Source organism: Tachypleus tridentatus, chromosome 3, assembly GCF_004210375.1.
Source record: "Tachypleus tridentatus isolate NWPU-2018 chromosome 3, ASM421037v1, whole genome shotgun sequence".
NCBI classification, from domain to species: Eukaryota; Metazoa; Arthropoda; class Merostomata; order Xiphosura; family Limulidae; genus Tachypleus; species Tachypleus tridentatus.
Window position 1 is genome coordinate 24,015,642 of NC_134827.1, and position 20,890 is coordinate 24,036,531.

General features: G+C 37.6%; 1 protein-coding gene across 4 annotated transcripts in view; it reads right to left on the reverse strand.

The window, feature by feature from the left end:
- The window catches only part of LOC143246546 (polycomb complex protein BMI-1-like), a 79,641-nt gene that overhangs the window by 11,595 nt on the left and 47,156 nt on the right, over positions 1-20,890 (reverse strand). For 3 of the 4 annotated variants that reach the window (XM_076493436.1, XM_076493439.1, XM_076493437.1), the window contains exons 5-8: positions 20,010-20,057; positions 16,583-16,685; positions 15,330-15,372; positions 13,857-13,955 (exon numbers count right to left, since the gene is read on the reverse strand). In XM_076493436.1, coding sequence (XP_076349551.1) covers positions 13,857-13,955; positions 15,330-15,372; positions 16,583-16,685; positions 20,010-20,057 — 293 coding nt within the window. The remainder of the gene's footprint in view (positions 1-13,856; positions 13,956-15,329; positions 15,373-16,582; positions 16,686-20,009; positions 20,058-20,890) is intronic. The other variant, XM_076493440.1, reaches the window with a different exon arrangement.

The window sequence follows — 20,890 nt, forward strand, 5'->3', positions numbered from 1 at the left end:
AGTTAACTACTAGATAGGACATCACAGATGTTATCACTGGGTATCTGGTTAATATTGTGACGTTTTCGTTACTTTCTATAACCTGTGATTATCAGCATAGGTATATCATATACTCACCTGTGATATTAATTCCTATTTTATTATTATGGAAGTTTTAAAATACAGATGTATTCTTTCTTGATGTTAGGTACTATATGTACACATGTTTGGCCATAAATGTGTGTTTCGTATCAGCGAGGTTAAGGACAGGAAAAATATTTATATCGTGAAAACAGGAAGATTGAAGTTATTAACGTTAAAACCAGTTGATTCATACAGTGGTATTAACAACGGTTGGTTTATTTAATGTGACAAACAGTCAGTTCATATAATGTAATATAAGTAGTCCCATCCTGTTTTACTTCCTGGTTTATCTAACCAGTCAATTTAGTGACAAAAAAAATATGTGACAATTTAGAAAATCAAAATTAAGTCATACTGAAACCCACGTAAATCTTAAATGTCGTCAGAACGACTGAATACATCTCGAAAATACAGCACGGGCGTCACTTCGTCACCGCGAGATTGAACACGTCCGCGAACATAAAGTAGTGCGACCGTACAGTGAAAATGTCATTACTGAGAAAAACAGTGAGCCAACAGAAAAATAATTTCTACCTTATGTTTTTAAACTGTGTTTTAAAACACAGTTTGAAAACATACGGTAGAAATCCCAAGAAATGGTCTTTATTAGATATGCAGGAGACGTAAGTGTAATAATAGTTTTACTGGTGTCAAACGTCGTACCGCGAGTCGTCGCTCTGTGGAACGTAAACTCACCACTCTACAAATGTCTGGATTCCCTCTGTAAATAACGGTTGAATACAACCGAACTTGTAACGCTGGAAAGATGATACGACAACTTAAACTTTTTATTTTGTACTTATGATTCAATAAGTTAAGAACAAAACTTGCATATTTTGATAAATGAAAAAACAAAACAAAACCTGAAAGACAATCAAATAGGGTCCTTTAAAAATGCCAAAAATATCGTACTTTACTAACACGTGTTACGTTCTGTAAAAAAAAAACACTTGTTTATGGTCTGTTGGATTTGAAAACTCGTGATAAAAACAAAGCAAAACGTGAATGATTAAAAACTCTCGTTATATTATCGACAACTTCGGTGGTTTTACGATTTACTGACCACAGAGAAATAACTTGTGTACATACAAAGGTTCTTAAAACAATCTTTCTGTATTTAAAGCTTATGTAATATTGAAATTTGCAACAAAATATATCGATAAATTGGTTTCTTCTGGCTGGTTCAACGTAAGAAATCTTGCAACCAAACGGTATATATCGATTTCTAAGTCTAGAACACACGTTCAGTACACAAACAACTAGCCACGTTGCACCCTTCCCGGCAAGGACCACGAGCTATCAACCAAGGTCGTAGAACCTGACGTCACAAGCTATTATGGGACAGTGCCATTCTATATTTTGGGGTAGAGACACTGATTATCAAGCAGCAAAAGAGACACTAACTGTCATCGTAAGTCCATTCGTTACACAAGCTAGCATCTTACAATTTCTTTATGTAAACACCAATCAACAGAACACGTGTCAATAAGAAAAGTAAGTCGATGTTGAATGGATGAGTTACAATAAAAACATTTGAAATTACAAATTTTTCCGTTACTTCCTAACTGGTCCTCGTCAAAGAGTGGTAAATAAATAAGATATACAAAGTTGTGGTTCTTTCCCTCTAAATTATGTTCAGGTCAATGATCTTTTTATTCTATACACATATTTAAATTGTTTCAGACAACGGAGAAGACAACGCACACACAAACGAAAAAGTAGAATGAAGCTAGATAACAAACAACCGACGAAACAAGCTATAAATACGTTATTTATTATAATTTCGCTTTATTACAAAATTAATATTTTCGATCTTTCAATTTATATACATCGAGTAAAGAGCATTTTGCCAGAAGTGATTGTGACGTGTGTGTTAACTAATTAAACATTTATACGGAGACACACACACCTGTTAGACCCAGCACGGTCAGGTGGTTGGGGTGCATGACTCGTAATCTGATGGTCATGGGTTCGAATCTTAATCACATAAAACATGCTCGCCCCTTTTAGGCGTGGGAGCATTATAATGTCATATTAAATCCCACTAGTTGTTGGTGAAAAGAGAAGCCCAAGAGTTGGCGGTGGGTAGTGATGACTAGCTGCCTTCACTCTAGTATACCAGTGCCAGATTAGGAACGGCTAGCGCAGATAATTCTCGTGTAGCTTCGCGCGAAATTCAAACCAAACAAATATAACCGTTAATACAGTAGCGAGCATTAACTATAAAAAAAATACAAAATTCAATCTTAACTTCAGCCTATCTACGTAGTACTTCATCCACATTCATGCACAAGTATATAAACATAGAAACAACATCTGAAAGACCCTTGTATAATTCACTAAATTATTTTAATAAGAATTGGCATAAAAATGACTTAATGTGTGATCTTGACAGATACTACGTGCATGATGAACATAGGCCTAAATACCTCTCTCCTTTTAATATATATTTACGAAATATAAATCGAGCTGGCCACCATGCACTAGCCGCTTAAAACTAGTTTTATTTTATTATTATGATTTTTATTTATTATTATTATTTTAATTTTTCCGATAAATATATAAGTAAAAAAACAAAAACAAATGGAAATATAAAAATAAAAATTGGAATAGAAGTAAAAAATAAATAAAAATGGATAAAAAAAAAGGCAAATCAAGACAATACATGGATGTTGCCCTGAACAGGGCTGGAGTACTGTGGGATATTCTGGCCCAAAATCTCCAACAACAACAAATTCTTACTAGTAGCCGACATGAAAGCTATGGATGGAGGATGAGGTCTTGTGCACCTGACCCTCCTGGGTATTCAAAAATTAAACATACCCAAATACCCACAAAGAAAAAGCGAAGCCAACTACAGAAGTGAAACAATATTATAGGGCCCGACATGGCTAAGCGTATTAAGGCGTGCGACTCGTAATCTAAGGGTCGCGGGTTCGCATCCCCGTCGCGCCAAACATGTTCGCCCTTTCAGCCGTAGGGGTGTTATAATGTGACGGTCAATCCCACTATTCGTTGATAAAAGAGTAGCCCAAGAGTTGGTGGTGGGTGGTGATGACTAGCTGCCTTCCCTCTAGTCTTACACTGCTAAATTAGGGACGGTTAGCACAGATAGCCCTCGAGTAGCTTTGTGCGAAATTCCAAAAACAAAAACAATATTATAAGCGTGATAACTTACTACACTGTTTATATGTTGATACTCAATAATGTTAGTTATGGAAAGATTGACGTGTCATAAATACGATTATTTATTATTACACGTTTATTTGTACATACATAACAATGATTATTACAGATACAGTGGAACCCCTCTAACACACGTAACAATGATTATTACAGATACAGTGGAACCCCTCTAACACACGTAACAATGATTATTACAGATACAGTGGAACCCCTCTAACACACGTAACAACGATTATTACAGACACAGTGGAACCCCTGTAACACACGTAACAACGATTATTACAGACACAGTGGAACCCCTGTAACACACATAACAACGATTATTACAGACACAGTGGAACCCCTCTAACACACATAACAACGATTATTACAGACACAGTGGAACCCCTCTAACACACATAACAACGATTATTACAGACACAGTGGAACCCCTCTAACACACATAACAATGATTATTACAGACACAGAGGAATCCCCCTAAAGCATCCACCTTCGGAACTGAAACAAACTGGCCTGATTAGAGGGGTTGCACTGTACATAATTAGGGATTATGTAAACAAAAAAAAGTGACTATGATTGAATGACTGCTTTCAAGGGATGACTGAATCTGAGGGGTGGACACTTAGAGGGATTCCACATTACGGTACACCTGTGATAACTTTATACATTTTATGTACAGAAGCACACATTAATGCTAATTACGAACACTACAACGGCAACTTTAGTTCATACATCATGAAAAATTGTCCGAATACCTGAATAATTTTATGAATATAATACGGAGGCCAATTAAGAAAGGTAGCAAACAAAACCAAGTGTTGTTACATAATAACTCCTTCTGAAGGAACGGTAAAAAAAAGTCCTAAAATAGTAACTATAAATATTAATAACTAGTCTTAGCTGACTCCACCATAATAAAACTGTGTAAACCGTATCTTCACTCACACAGCACTAACCCCACCATAATAAAACTGTATAAACCGTAATCTTCACTCACACTTCACTAACCCCACCATAATAAAACTGTATAAACCGTAATCTTTACTCACACTTCACTAACCCCACCATAATAAAACTGTATAAACCGTAATCTTCACTCACACTTCACTAACCCCACCATAATAAAACTGTATAAACCGTAATCTTCACTCACACTTCCTAACACCACCATAATAAAACTATGTAATCCGTATCTTCACTCATTTGTATTTAGGATGTCCGTTACGAGGATTCGACAATACATCACATATTCGGCAACGTTTCAGTTTCAGGGAATCACGTGACTAGTGTTATTTACTGTCGTCATACTATGAGAGATCTCCTATTATATATAGAGTATTCGCAGTTGGGTATACTGGTTAGCGTCAAAATAACAGGTGTGATATCATTTAGTACCCACCATGACTTCTCATTAATGAAATTCCATTATTCAATTAGAGTAGCCCATAAAATGGCGGGAATGTTACTCCCCAGCTGACTGCTTTCTCTCCAGATTTTCAGTTCAAAGTTGGGAACGTCTAGACACTGAAATTAGTTCTTGTGTGGCTTTAAACGTCACTGTGAAATAAATTGTGGTTGACATGCGTTTTTAATTATTTAAAAAAAAACTACGAGGTCTGTTCAAAAAATACGCAGACTGTTTGAATTGCGCGGCTCCAGTTGGTTCTAGGGGAATCCGCTAGGTGTCGCTAGGTTCGCACATATCAGCTGATTACGACGCCATTTCCCGATTGCAGATATCTTCATTTGTGTATTAGCTACGCGGTTTTAAGTGAAGTGCGATTTTTTCGTTTGGCGGATTTCAGAATGAATGATCTGAAGGACCAACGATTTGCTGTGAAATTTTGTGTTAAACTTGGAAAATCTGCGACTGAAACTTTTGCTATGCTTAACACGGCTTACGGTGATGTTGCTATGAATCGTACGGCATGTTTCAAGTGGCATGAACGTTTTAAGGATGGTCGACAGTCCATTGAAGATGATGAGCGTCCTGGACGTCCTTCCACGTCAACTGACGACCCACACGTCGACAAAATCAACACCCTGATGCGGGCAAATCGACTTCTGACTGTCAGGGAGCTTGCTGAAGAGTGTGGGATATCAGTTGGATCTTGTTACGAGATTTTGACCGAAAAATTGAAGATGCACCGCGTTGCTGCGAAATTTGTGCCTCAGAACGCGTGAGTTTTTGGCCAAACACTCGATCACTGTTCTTCCCCACCCCCCTACTCACCTGACCTTGCTCCTTGCGATTTTTTCTTGTTCCCCAAACTCAAAAGACCCTTGAAAGGAAGAAGATTTGAGACGATTCCCGAGATTATGGCAAATGCGACAAAGGAGCTGGAGGACATTACAAAAGAAGCGTACCAGGACTGTTTCAACAAGTGGAAACACCGTTGGGATAAGTGTGTGCGTTGGGGAGGAGAGTACTTTAAAGGGGTCCCAGACCTGTAACTTCTAAATAAAGTACATTTTGTTTTATGACGTCAGTCCGCGTATTTTTTGAACAGCCCTCGTATATTTTCGAATTAGCAGACCAGTTAAATCAAATAACTATAATGCATATTTAGGCTCTCGATTCCCAGCGTGGGATAACGGTAAACTTACGTATTTGGAAGCTAAAAATCTACGCGATGAACAGAGAGCAAGTAGTCCATTTAGCGGCATTACACTAGAAAACAACAACAATTACTACTGGTTCAACCAGCTTTCACGTGCAGAACAATACTGCGTTGTTAGACGAGTGATCCTGCGCGCCTCTATAAACGTGCACATAAAACGCGTAACATACTATCTCTCAGCACTGCAAAAGCCAGTTTCAAATATTCGTTTAATGAGATGTAACACACTCGCCAAATGACTGCTGGACGAGTCTACATCAGATCTGACAGTTAGAAACTTAATGAGTTGAATTAACAGAGTCATGGCACTGTTTATAACGCAGCATCAAAGAGTTCTTGGGAATCTTAAAATGGAAAAGCGTGTTATCTGTGACGCAGACTGTTGAAGTTTGGTTTGTTTTTGAATTTCGCGCAAAGCTACACGATGGCTATCTGCGCTGGCCATCCCTAACTTAGCAGTGCAAGACCAGATGGAAGGCAGCTAGTCATCACCAGTCACCGCCAACTCTTGGACTATTCTTTTACCAACGAAAAATGGAATTGACCGTAACATCATAACGCCCCTATGGCTGAAAGGGCGAGCATGTTTGGTGTGACGAGGATTCGAACCCTAGACCCTCGGATTACGAGTCGGCCCACTGTTAAAGTAAACCCTGTTTTATGTATGGTCACTCTGAAGTAGGAGTCCTGCATTAAAAGATAATGACGTGAGAATTAAAACCACAATTAATTAATTTTTTTTAATTTATTTTCCTCTTTGTCAGTTTTATACACTTATTTGTAGATCCATAGTACGGATTAAGTTTTGTACATATGTGATTGTGATTTTATTTTTCAATAGCAGGATTCCATGCTTTATATTAAAATTCATATTTTTTAACGTTTTCGTTTGTTCACGCCGTTATACCTATATAAATTATATACTTTACCTTTAGAAACTGTCACGTGTTCATTCATCGATGTCTAGCGCCATCCGCTTAGCGATGGTCCGAACTGTCTCGAGCCTAGTGCCACTGAAATGATCCGGTAGGTGGGTAATAGATTAAGAAATTGGTACTTCAGAAATTTAATTGTTATACCGGAAATATTAGCGACCCTTTTAGTGAAAATTTGGAAAATACGCGCACGATGTATCGTAATAAATAGTTTGAATGGTCGGTTTTTCGCTTGAGGTTTCGATAGGGTGTTTTTTCGGCACGTGAATGATTTGAGATCCTTGTCGATCCATACTGTAGTTAGAATATATGATGCCTTATTCTGAAACATGAACACTGAGAAATTCATGAAACGAGTTAAACGTAGGTTATATGTTTAAAAAAGAAAAAAAAAAACATTACGACGCAACTTCTCGCGTAATTGAAGCAATATGCGGTATTTTGAAATGACATTCGTTAAATGTGCGAAATATTCTAATTAACTGTAGTGGTTTTTCCCTCTTCACTGACATACAAAATAATACTAAAAATATTGCTTCGAGTATTGGCTTAATAATACCAAACAATTTTAAAGGATATGGAAAAAGAAATACCGATGGTGTTTAGCCCAGAAACCAATCCCTGCAGTAAGTTATTGTGGGATCCAAAGAATGGTTACTTTGCTCGCTAGAAATATATAAACAATTCCATAATATCCTTGTTATGCAACTTAATAATCAGACTAGTTTCCATTTCCTGGGTTGTTCTTCTGAATAATTAATAAAGTTAATTGAATTAATACATGATAAATAGAAACCCCCTTGAAGTAAAAATGTATTCTCAAGACAGCTGGTATGGGTATTAAAACTTTAATTAAAATAGAGAACAACGCTTCGACCTCCTTAGGTCATCTTCAGGTTAACAAAGGTCATTTCACGTGAGTTTCTCGTCACCATGAATTGCTTTATCAGTGCGATTATTTGAGATGTGTAAGTCTATAGTGTTTATTTGTGTTATGTGTTTAAACTTTATTATTCCTGAAGTTACCTACATTACGCCATTGTTAAAATTCAATTAATAATTCTTATTTCGTATTAAAATATATATGAACAATTAATATATTAATTCATCATCATCTGCCACTCGATTCCTTCAAGGAACATAGGGCCGCAATCAGTGATTGCGGATTCGTCAATAGGTTTTTAAGTGAGTAGGTTGTTAGCCCACTGCACCTAGCCGTCCCTAATTTAGTAGTGTAAGACTAGAGGGAAGGCAGCTAGTCATCACCACCCACCGCCAACTCTTGGGCTACTCTTTTACCAACGAACAGTGGGATTGACCCTAACATTATAACGCCCCGACGGCTGGGAGGGCGAGCATGTTTGGCGCGACGCGGGCGCGAACCCGCGACCCTTGGATTACGAGTCGCACACCTTAACGCGCTTGGCCATGCCGGGCCAATATATTAATTAATGTATAATTAATATCTACTCCAATTCTGATTTGTGAATGGCTCATACAAAACTGATAGTAATTACAATACAGCAACATAATCCGGTTCACGTCATAACAGTTGGTTATTCACTAATATTGACAATATAAATAGCGTGTCATAACGTGTAATCCTTCTTACCCGGACCTACCTGAGAAGCACTGATATTGAGTGAAAGTCCTCGTCGACAGTGGACACAGTATGCACGTGTTGCTACACGTTATTTGCTCCTCTCACTCGCCAGTTCTTAAAAACGACTATTTCAATATATGAGACATAGAAGAAACGTGACAGAATAACGAGGAAGAAACCGATTCTTCAACTAGAACTTTCGTGATGTCACGACCGACAAATCTGAAACTCAAGACGAATCCTAACACGGTTCACGTTACCCTTAAAAACCTACAACTGACAATCAAACCTAGAAGAAGGACAGGCCCGGCATGGCCAAGCGCGTAAGGCGTGCGACTCGTAATCCGAGGGTCGCGGGTTCGCGCCCGCGTCGCTCTAAACATTCTCGCCCTCCAAGCCGTGGAGGCGTTATAATGTGACGGTCAATCCCACTATTCGTTGGTAAAGAGTAGCCCAAGAGTTGGCGATGGGTGGTGATGACTAGCTGCCTTCCCTCTAGTCTTACACTACTAAATTAGTAGTATTAACTTTTCCTTCTCATTTTTAATAAATGACAGCAATATAAATGGATTGATTTTACCTCGTACTGAGGTTTAATCACTACTTATAGTTACCCCAAGGGTACTACTGCTCCCCGTCAATCATGCTCCTCCTGATGCGTAACGGTTTTTTTGGTTTTTTTCGCTGAATAAGCTTCTATCGAGGATAACCCATCGACCACAAAACTCGACAAACTTTATACAAACAATCCGTTGAAAGTAGATAGGGACATAAAAGTCCAATGGGGCTTCATTTGGAAGCTTGGCAGGCATACGTAACACCTTGATGAAATTTCAATTTGTCTGTCTTTATTATACAAGGCATGGCTGGTCGGTTGTAAACTTCTGGCTTATGAGTCGTCATCAATTTCAAATCTTTATTTATTATCCTGTTTCAGTACAAGAAGACATATTCAGTTTCATGGCGACAGATTTTTAGGTCGTAAGGCGTTCTTTCGTAATCGTATAGGTTTCAGTCTCTAATTAAGAGCTTTGCTTCGGATGGATCTGAGATATGGTTTCAGAAACTTGTTGTCCCTAACGATCAGATGTTCGAGTGTTTTTGTTTTAACTGAGAAAAAACGAAGCCTCATTTTCTCGAAGGTATGTTGTGTCTTCTACTTAGCATTGTTTAACTATCTCGCCGTACTCGGAAAATGTGACATTTACTTATCTGTGGCGACCAAGATACTGTTGAATATTGGTTCTTGTACAGAAGTTGCTTTATAAGACAGAGCAGAAGGCTCAGAAGGATAGCTACACTGAGTTTTGATGTACAAAGACAGGAAGTGATATTGTACGAGGGCTGTCTGTGTCAGCAGTCTCTGATTAGGAAGTGAAAGACAAGGGGGAAAGCAGTTAGTCATCACCACCCACCACTAACTCTTGGACTACTCTTTTACAAACGAATAGTGGGATTGACCGTACATTATAACGTTCCCACGACGAGAAGAGCCAAATGTTTGGTGGGACAGGGATTCGAACCCGCGATCCTCAGACTGTCAACGTATTTGTGTCTTTAAAACACAAACAAGGTTAAGAACTACTTAAGTTTACCCCTTAAGGTTAAAGCTAATTTTATGTACAATCCTTTAAGGTATAGTTCTACGCATGCCCAAGTTGCATACTTCAGTACATTTGTTCGACCGCTAGAGGCTTTAGTGTTGGTTTGGTTTGCTGGTTCCGTCGATTTTGGTGAACGGATCTGGACTTACGATCCACATATTGCAGATCAAGTACAATAATCACCACGCCAAGGAGACTTTAGCAAAAACACATATTAAATTAAAACTTTATATCTTAATATCATCGAGAAACGCACATTTATGACAACCTATCGTAACCGTAAGGTTATTGGTTCAACAGGTTGCTGAACAAGCCAATGAAAGCATATTTTTCAATCACACGATGTCTGTACAAAGCGTTGCTTCAACTCGTTACCTCCATTAGACCGGAGAGTCAAAAGTTTTTAAATTAAATAAACAAGTCGTCTAATATTTCATCTAGGTATTATTGGCTTGTAAGTCGGTAGCCATAACATGTTAAATCAAATCCTTTTTGAAATAGCCAACAAGATTGCTTTGTGTAACTGATTTACTCTCCTGATGTCCATGTTTCTGACATAACCAGAAACTAGTGGTGATAACAATTCATTAGGGTCATAAAATATTGGTTAAACGTACAGCCGAACCTTCGATTATGGGCTGTATAAGTGTGTGTTATGTACCATGTATATGGTAGCCAACAGAGCCATGGCATATCGACTCATCGCGTTGTCTATGCGCTAGATCAAAGTGTTATGGGTACTATAAATTGGTAGCCAAGAGGACCACAACGCATTATTTACTCAACACAACTGACGTTACATAGTGTATTTGTTAACTGAGGAAAAGCGACGCATCCATTAGATTCGCTCTCCTGTACACTACTATGAATGTTGGGAGGACATTATTTGTAATCTGTATACCTCCCTACACATTTCAGTAGGCCTCCTCAGATACAGCAGAAGTTTAACGTGTTCCCTAAAAAGTTTGTTTTTTCATTGCTAAGGCACAAAGTTACACAATAGGTTATCTGTGTTGTTATGAAGCCTAGTAAAACTTGGACAAGCATGTTGGATATTTCAACAACGTGTTGCTCCAACACGTCGATGCAAAAGCGTGCATTTTGATTCGTGCCATTTGTTTATAAACTTGTTTATTTCTACACAAACATCTGTTACAGTACTGGAGCTAGTAAGGCCAATCTTAGCAGACTAACTCAGGATGGCCCTGGTGTGTTATTATCTATATGAACTACTAAGGGGAGTTAAAACACGTTTGGAAGGCGAATTAGGCACCATGGAATAAGTTAGGGTTGCTGGACCCGAACCTGGCATAGGAGTTTGTGTTTTAGGTTCCCTCTGGGATCCTGCAGATGGCATGTTTGAAATTACATTTATATCCCTACTCACAAACTGATGGGGCCAAACGTGGCATAAGTGCTGAGGTACCACGGCTGGGTATCCTAAGGAGGATTTCTAGAGCAGTGATCATGGATAACGGAAGAACTTGTTCGGTGCATTAAAGCCTACATGAATCACGAGGCAGGGCCTTTCAACCTCGCAACTGGACGGACGCATGTATTATTTTGCTCGTTGATTCAATTCGTAGCCGAAAACGCCAATGATAACTTAGTTCTCAATCACGTGATGTCTGTACAATTCGTCATGTCTCTACAGATGTAATGGTTTAACGCACTGTCAAAATGGTCAATAAGGCCGTTTCTTTTCTTAACGATTCGCCCTCCTGATATCCATAGCTGTTTAAGTAACGAGACATCTGATTGCCCACTTCGACTACAAATTCAGTTAATACGCTATGATGCTAATGGCTGTCGATCTACAAGACCATAACGTTAGCAATGACCCAACACACAGCCGAAAATTGACATTGCGTTGAGTCAATAGATTATGGTTCTGTTGACTATCATCCACTGAACCACACACGTGCTGGATATTCATTCAGTCACCTAAACGGCAGTTTAAAAGCATTTTACAAGCCAGCACTAAAATGATCTACCACACTGATTATGATCTGGAATTCCCAGTACATATAAGGTCCGTAGCACCATACTAAATTTACTTATATAATAACATACACAGATGGCGCGTGTGTAAAAAAATGTACAAAATAACATGTAATTCTGAGAATTTTCAATCTTATAATAACTTACAATAACGTATACGAAATGCCAAAACGGCTGTCACAGTTCCTGGGAATGTTCCTAAATGATAAATATTACAAAGAGATTAGATATATTACTTGACATAAAACCTCTGTTCGTGTAGTACCTAAATAAGCGAGCGCATTCTTAGCTATGGTACTTGAGCTAAAACCTCAACGATTTGGCAGCTAAGAAAGCGAACACAATTTGTGTCGATTAAGCCCATTATTACGTTTCTCACATGTCACCAAGACAGAGCACTGTACAGTGAATGATAAATAAGGCCTACTACAAGATATACTTCACCAGGGTTCCCGATAGTGGTTTGTTTCAAGAAGATATAAAACCAAAATTAATAGTACAAATTTTGTTTTTCCTAAATTTCTATTTTCTAGTTCATACGTCACGCTGTGTCGTAGTCTGTCTATGAAGTGCATAAATATTCTCGTGATTCGCAGCACGCGCAATTTTTACTGACATCACGAAAGTACGAGCTGCAACGTTACACGTCCCTTATGTGACGTCATTTTGGTGTTTACTGACTACACTGACAAACACATTATGGTTATTTGTAGTTGAACACAAAGATACGCAATGGGCTATCTGTGCTCTGCCCATCACGGGTATCGAAACCAGGTTTTTAGCGTTGTAAGTCCGCAGACATTCCACTGTGCCACTGGGGGGAACAACACAATACGAACCTCATACAAACAAAACACCACAAAGTGGCGCCAGTGGTTAAAACAGGTGACCCCACCAGAAGGCCTGTTCCCTTTTGAGAAATTATAAATCTTAAGATAACCACACCTAAAAGAACAACAGAAAGTTGTTAAAAATTCTCACGAAGTCTGAGTTTAATATCAGGAATTTGATAGTTTTGTGTACCTGAAGTTCTACGGTAGGCAACGTTCGTGACTCTATGAATTATTTGGTCCAAGATCAAAATGACATCCATCTGAAGATGGATCAGATCAAATCGATAGACGTTCCTTGTCACGATGTCCGTAAGGCATCAACTGATTAACTTTCTCGATGTAAAGTTCAAGGCAAACTAAAATTCTGATAGGAGTAAATACAAGTCTTTTTGTTCCATAATTACTCCAGAAAGCTACACAAAAGTCATCAGGGATTAACCACACCTAGAGACAAGTTAAGCCAATAAACAGCGCCCATCGTCAGCTACTCTAGTCAAATAGTGGGATATCACAGTCACTCTTCATACATACATGGCTTCAAAGCACAGAACGCGATTTTTCACCAACGGGAAGTGAACCTTGGACCCTCAGATTTACAGTCCGTTATAGTAACAACTGTGCCACATAAGAAACTTATCATATCGTTCAGTACATTCCACAAAACCTCATTGAGTTCTTAGTAGTATTAATTAACACAAACAAATGTGTGCGTTTTCTCGTAGCAAAGCCACATCGGGCTATCTGTTGAGTTCAGCGAGGGGAAGCGAACCTCTCATTTGAACGTTGTAAACCCGTAGACTTACCGCTGTATCGGCGGGAAAAAAACCCAAAACATGTACACTGACCATGTACCAAGTTCCGCATATTCCATGTAACCTTACTGGACATCTTACCTTACTGGTATTGACGAATTGAGAAAAACTAAGAAATGTCAAACCTTGACTACTTACCAAGTAAGTCTGGTTCAAATTGTACTTCATGATAATAAACTTCTTCAGGTGTAACACTGTCACGGCTGCTGGACATTGAAGGAAACGACGCCTAGAATCCTGCAACAGGTCGAACGAATGTAAGTACAAAAAACAACAAACTGTATATGGCTGTGCAATAAATATAGAATTATAGCTGAATATAATAAAAAAGTGCTCGAAACAGGGAGTATTGGCGTTCCTGTTCTTAAGGAAATTATCAAAATGTCCGATATTGTACACAACATAATTTATGTTTTAGTAAACAAGGCTTTTGTTATTAGAAATGACGTTTTTTGTTCTACAACTGACTCGACGTGGATAGAGGAAAATTATTACGTAATAACGCTGGCAAAGGTTTATCGATGGCAAAATATTTATCGCCCATCCATCCCTGTGAATGTACTCACTTTCCAGCACTAAATACAGATTCGAACGTTTGATTGTTAAACACACATCAACAACGTGATCCAAGCTTTCTACAACTCACACTTAACAACATAAGCTAAGTGATTTGACTGCATTTATTTCACACTTAATCGGATAGAAGAATTTTCTGTCTGGTGATATCACGGATGGCAGAGGTTTCTGTATAGTATTATCACAGAGGTTAAGGGGTTTATATATGTATATATATTCTAAGGATAGTACAGGTTTCTATATAGTTCTACCACGGATGGAGGGGGGGGATTTCTGTCTAGTATTACCACGAATGGCAGGGATTTCTGTAGATTGTTACCATTTATATTAAGGGATTCTGTATAATGTTACAATGGGTGGTAGGGGTTGCTATACAGTGTTATTAAGCAGTTTGGATCTTGCTAAGGAAGTGATTCCCAGTTCCTGTGTTCCACGTGAATCCAGACATATCATGGGCTGCATAGACTCGATCTACTATAGTTTAGACTTTGGATGAATCATTGCGTAAAGAAACAAAAGTGGGTTGATTGAAAACGTCACGCTGTGCTTTAGGAAACGTACGATATCCGTAGCATGATCTAACGTACGTGTAACAACGTTACTTAGTAACGAATAAACGTACGACAACGGGCGACGATTAGTAAAAACGAACAGAGGGAAGAGATTCCATAAAAAAAAAGTGCAGTTAAATACAATATTGGACTGCCATTCCAAAAAATAAAGAGTTATGTACGATACAAGGCCGCGATTATAAAAAATAAACGAATGTATAGAAAATTTCCAGTAGTGTGTGTCCAAGTGTCGAACACGTGTTAGTACACTTCAGTGGCGGAATGTGACGTAACACACCAGCTGTTGAATAACGTGATTTCGGTAGGCTTAGGACATAAAGAACATTTTCTCTCTTTTATAATCGAGATATTGGACATTACAATGCAAATAATTATACCTATTACCATTGCAAACTTTTCTCTTAAGACAATTAAGAAAATCATTAGAAAAAACCAAAAAGGTTACTTTAAGACTCGGTCTTACCGTTTTATCATCAGAATGGAAGGTGGTTGGTAGTTGGTTGTTCCTGAAAAATAACAAAGTACATTTTCACACGAAAAGTGCTATATGACAATACTTACATCAGTACCAGGACGATATGAGGCGAGCTTTTCCATACAAATATAATCACAAACGTTTTGTTAATTCAGTAACTAAATAAACAGTTAATCAGTGTGGATTTAGTAACTGGAGAATTTAAGGTATAATCTACAACTGTTCCAGAAATTCCTAAAGCTGGGTTTAAATATGAAGTAACAACAATTTACGTTATTCGCCAACTTTTCACGAGATCTTAAAAAAATACAATTTTTTGCCACATCTTTTTAAGATATAAAATGTTCGAGTTTCATTACGTAATTATCTACAGAATCCGCTAATACACGCATTACTGATATCTTAACAGACGTTCTGCAAATTTATTAGTAATGATTTATAATCAGGGTTGGTTGTATATTTAGGACTAAACTCTAAAAAATAAACCTATCCATCTGTAGAGCTATTTCAATATACCAATTATACGTATTGTCTTCGCATGGTTTGGTCGTTAGGGGCGCTCGACTCGCAAGCAAGAGATTGCGAGATCGAAACGCCATAAAAAAAAAAAAGTTCTCATTTTCAGTTATGAGATGTTATAACGTGACTGTCAATCTTACTGTTCGTTGGTAAAAGAGTAGCCCAAGAGTTGGCGGTGGGTGGTAATGACTAGCTGCCTTCCCTCTAGTCTTACACTGTTAAATTATTGACAACTGTCGCAGATAGCACTCGTGTAGCTTTGTGCAAAAACAGAATATTACGTATCTACTCGTATACATCAGTATGCAATGTTTACCAACTGAGTAACCTCGATACTTTCGGACGCAAACCCAATAACATTCCACAAAGTTCGGCCAGGTTAGGAGATTTAAGTTAGTCCTAAATACAGATTCTAAGCTACAATACAAATATTATACAGCCACAACCGACTAAATTCAGCAACATTGAAGCGAGGGAGAATCATAAATGACTTCAGAAAAGCTAACATTTCCTACACGTGTGCAACGTTCAGAAATGCGTTGCTTAAATTTTGTCACTGGATATCCAACATGTGTTGGATTATTATTCTGAAGGTTTTATGAGTTTTGAATTTGATATGCAGGGGAGTCAGTTACGTCAATAATTGCAGCTATGCAACATACAGATGTCAAGCATTAAGGTAAATAAACAAATTTCACGGTAAACCTACTTTCCAAACTTACCCATAACCATATTCTAGTGACAAGCTGATGATGTCATCAGGACTGTAGATTACCCTCTGTTCCGTCAGGTCTCCACGATCTTCCTGGCACGTCACGTGAGCAGCTGCGAAATAAGAAAAAGTTAAAAAATCGAACACTTTTGACTAAACTCTGTAGCAGAACGTTGCGACTAGTTGGTACAATATTCGGTCCTGTTAGCTTTTGTTTTAAAAAAAATTAACTTTAAATCCACATTTTACCATGAGTTGAATATATAACATGTAATAAAAACTGTCTAAAAAATAAAGCTGAGGTATAGATGGTAATGTCACAAAACACAGAAACAATACAATATAAACTTTAACATATAACCAGATGTTGAATTCCTTTTATTTGCATGAATCCAGGTTTGAATAAAAACACTTAAACAGAATGATGTTATAAAATAAAATATTGTAACATTGACCCACTGCCTACTTATGTAAGTGATTCCTGTGTGGTTTTGTCTATTGATCCCTACTGTGTTTCTGTACTTTGTTACATTGTTATCCATACATACACTCTGTATAGTTTTATGTACTGGTCCCTACTATGTTGCTGTACTTTGTTACAATGTTATCCACACACACACTGTGTGGTTTTGTGTATTGGTCCCTACTGTGTTTCTGTACTTTGTTACATTGTTATCCATACATACACTCTGTATAGTTTTATGTACTGGTCCCTACTATGTTGCTGTACTTTGTTACATTGTTATCCACACACACACACACTGTGTGGTTTTATGTATTGGTCCCACTGTGTTTCTGTACTTTGTTACATTGTTATCCACACACACACACACTGTGTGGTTTTATGTATTGGTCCCCACTGTGTTTCTGTACTTTGTTACATTGTTATCCACACACACTTATTTTTTCAATTTTTTAATTAATTGTTTCCTCTTTATTACACAATATTAATGAACGTCAGTCACTATGAAGTCAGTAGTTCTAGCCTGACTTGGTCAGTTATCTCGACTGACATCATTTGTTAAAGTTAGTAAAACACACTACTACTTCTGCACTCCCCAAGTTAAAATACAACATTTTGTGTGAAAATCATTGTAACAGCTTCAAACATTGGTGAGCTAAGCCTACTGACGTCAGAATCAGAATAACCAATAAAACACTTGGCTGTTACACTATTCACTGGTTCTATACTTTAATGATGTTTTTTGTTTTTTGGCTAAACTGAAGATCTTAATAGGTTTCAGAAACCTAAGTGAAGTTTTCATAAAAGTCTCTTAGATTATTATAAATAACATTTTAGACTAAGACGAGCGATACGTAACATGCGTCGGCCATTTTCCTTCTCGATCCCTTCAAACACTATCGAGTTACTGATATACCAGCAAGTGTTTAATACTAATAGTAATAACAGCACTTTCACGCCTACAATTTCAGTTGTTTAACTCTAATCTTAAAATGAACTTTGGTTAAGTAAATAACATCCTTTGTCAAATCTACCGTACGCTAGATGTCTCAAGCAATTCCGTAAACCAACCAATTGAAACGATTTTAAAAACGCAATTAGTCACAGACGTATATAGTTTTCTTTTCTTGTTTGTTTTTTGTTATTGTTGTTGTCCACTTAACAGTTTCAGCTGAACCAAGTATTAACCTTACACAGGATTCCACGTTTTACTTCCGTTCACTGGAGGTAGATAACACCCATACAGTGACAACGTCGACTGTTCGGAGACAATTGTTTCAAAGTAACTTACTATACACGTACTTATCTTAAGTTACCCTTGAAATGCTGGCTGAATCTTAAATAAATAGTTTATCTAAATCCACTAAACTATTTGTCCTATTAATGCTGTATATACTGTTGTTGTTTTTTTCGTAACACTTCACCACAGGGTGACAAACTGGTTGCTAGTTCATTGTTGTTCAAGAACACCTGTTTAACAGATGGCTTACATTGTTAGCTAAGCCAGATAACGATAGAACTTTTCAGGCTATGTTTTGAGGCCTTGGTAAAAATAAACGTGTTGAACCGGTTGGCGACTGAATTTTATCACAAAATTTTGCATAGCCTTGGATGATGAAGCCACGAAGAACCTGATAAATAACAAGACAGATGCTGAGAAACGGCGCCATTACTGAGGTTACAAGTTCCAAAGCTAAAGAAAAAACACTCAAATGTGAAACACTTTTCTTGGTAATAATAATAAAATGGTTCAATTTTTACTAGTTTCATTTCCTGTGTGCAGTAGGCCTTTTCTTAACTGTTACTGCACACACCTCTATGGGCGAGTTACAAGTAAAAAAAATAAAGTGACCGCAGCACCACCTACTTATTTCGTGTAAAAGACTTAATGGAATTGGTTTTCTCATTTATTCTAGTTATAGACTTTTTATCCAAACAAACGAGAAGTGTGGTTTGGTTTGTTTTGAATTTCGCGCAAAGCTACACGAGGGCTATCTGCGACAGTTGTCCATAATAATTTAACAGTGTAAGACTAGAGGGAAGGCAGCTAGTCATCACCACCCACCGCCAACTCTTGGGCTACTCTTTTACCTACGAATAGTGGGATTGACCGTTATGTTATAACGCTCCCACGGCTGAAAGGGAGCACATGTTTGGTGTAATGAATCAGTTAATGAATCAGAGATGTTTTTCCACTATGTCGCGACGTTCCCTCTTGCTGCGGTTGTACTGGGGACAATAGGACAAACTTTAGTAAATAAAATTTTTGAAAAGTTTGTAATTCTGTGTAATTTAAACAATGTTCCTTTATTTATTTCGTTTTTATCTGTTCACAGTAATCAAAATGATTTTTCCTGTCGACAATAACAGAAAGAGTGATACTGTAAAATTACGTGTTTGTAACCTGTTTGTTAGAATATTGTTACCTAAAATTATAGAAACGACGAAGTTACGGAATTATTTTGAATGGTTTCAACCCGATAACGATAGTTGGGAAACCGAAACAACGTTCTTAACGAAACTTAAAATACTTGAATAATAAAATATTTAACAGTCACAGCTGCGACGTTTTAGATCGAAGACACAGCAAATGTCTCTTACGAAAGGAAAACGTTTGAAATAATACAAAAGGAGACGTTCGCAAAACACGTTTTCTTTTCTTTTTTTTTAATTTTCGCGCAGTTTTATGTGCGCATAGGCATCGACAATTTTGAACTGACAGATTAGAAGCAAAGCAGCTAGTCAACGGTACCCACCTATACCCCCCTCTTGGGTGGTCAAATAATAGGAATGACCACTACTCTTTTAAGCCACTCACGTCCCTCATGTGCTGAAAGATTTTTCCGACAACGAGACGTGAACCGCGAACCCTTGAATTGACAGTTCGTACGTGCTCTCCACTAGGTCTCGCCCGCCCAGGAATCAGTAAGCAAAGTAACCTATTTTTATAAGTATATACAACTAAAACATGTACCTTCTTTAGGATGAGCAGAATAGAATTCTCTACGTCGTTTCATTTCATCTGTAAAATAAAAAGTCCACGTTACTTAATACTGTATGAATGAAAATTACACCATCATCACTAAAACACAATAGCTACAACTTAATATTGTAAGTACGATATCATAATGTTATAAACATTTACTTTTTTTGTCGTTGTTGTTGTTAATGCAAAGCTACACAATTGGCTATCTGTTCTGTGCTTACCGTGGGTAACGAAACTTAGTTTACTTGTTTGATAAACCCTCAGACGTACCACTGAGCCTTCGAGATGCCGATTCCAAAAGTAAAAATACAGCACTTTCTACTTATTCCTGTGCCCACCTGTTAGTACAGCGGTATGTCTCCGGATTTACAACGCTAAAATTCGGGGTTCGAGTCCCTTCGGTGGGCTCAGCAGATAGCCCGATGTGGCTTTGTTCTAAGATAACACACACACACTTATTCCTGTAAAGCCTGGTATTATGACTTTCTCAGTAAAATAGAATGGCTACGTCAACTGGTCTTAAACGGACGAACATTACGATTTCATTTCGTCAGAATAAAAAGTAAAATACAAGATATTTAGTGTTTATAAAATATTTCGCTACTTCACAAGTATAACACGATCTCAGTTCTATTGTTTTAAATCCACCATATCGGAATTAACGGCTATAAATTTGTTTTATTATAGTACACCTTCATTTATTTAACAAAAATTAATAGCTTACTGTAACTTATTAGCACAAATAAAGAAAGCAACAAGTCACGTGGTTCACCAGAAGTCTGATTTCCCTGAACAGTAATTTTAACCTTTTCGTTATGTGTGTTTGCTGCAATTTCACATTCATTTTCTAGCTCCTACACTTACAAATA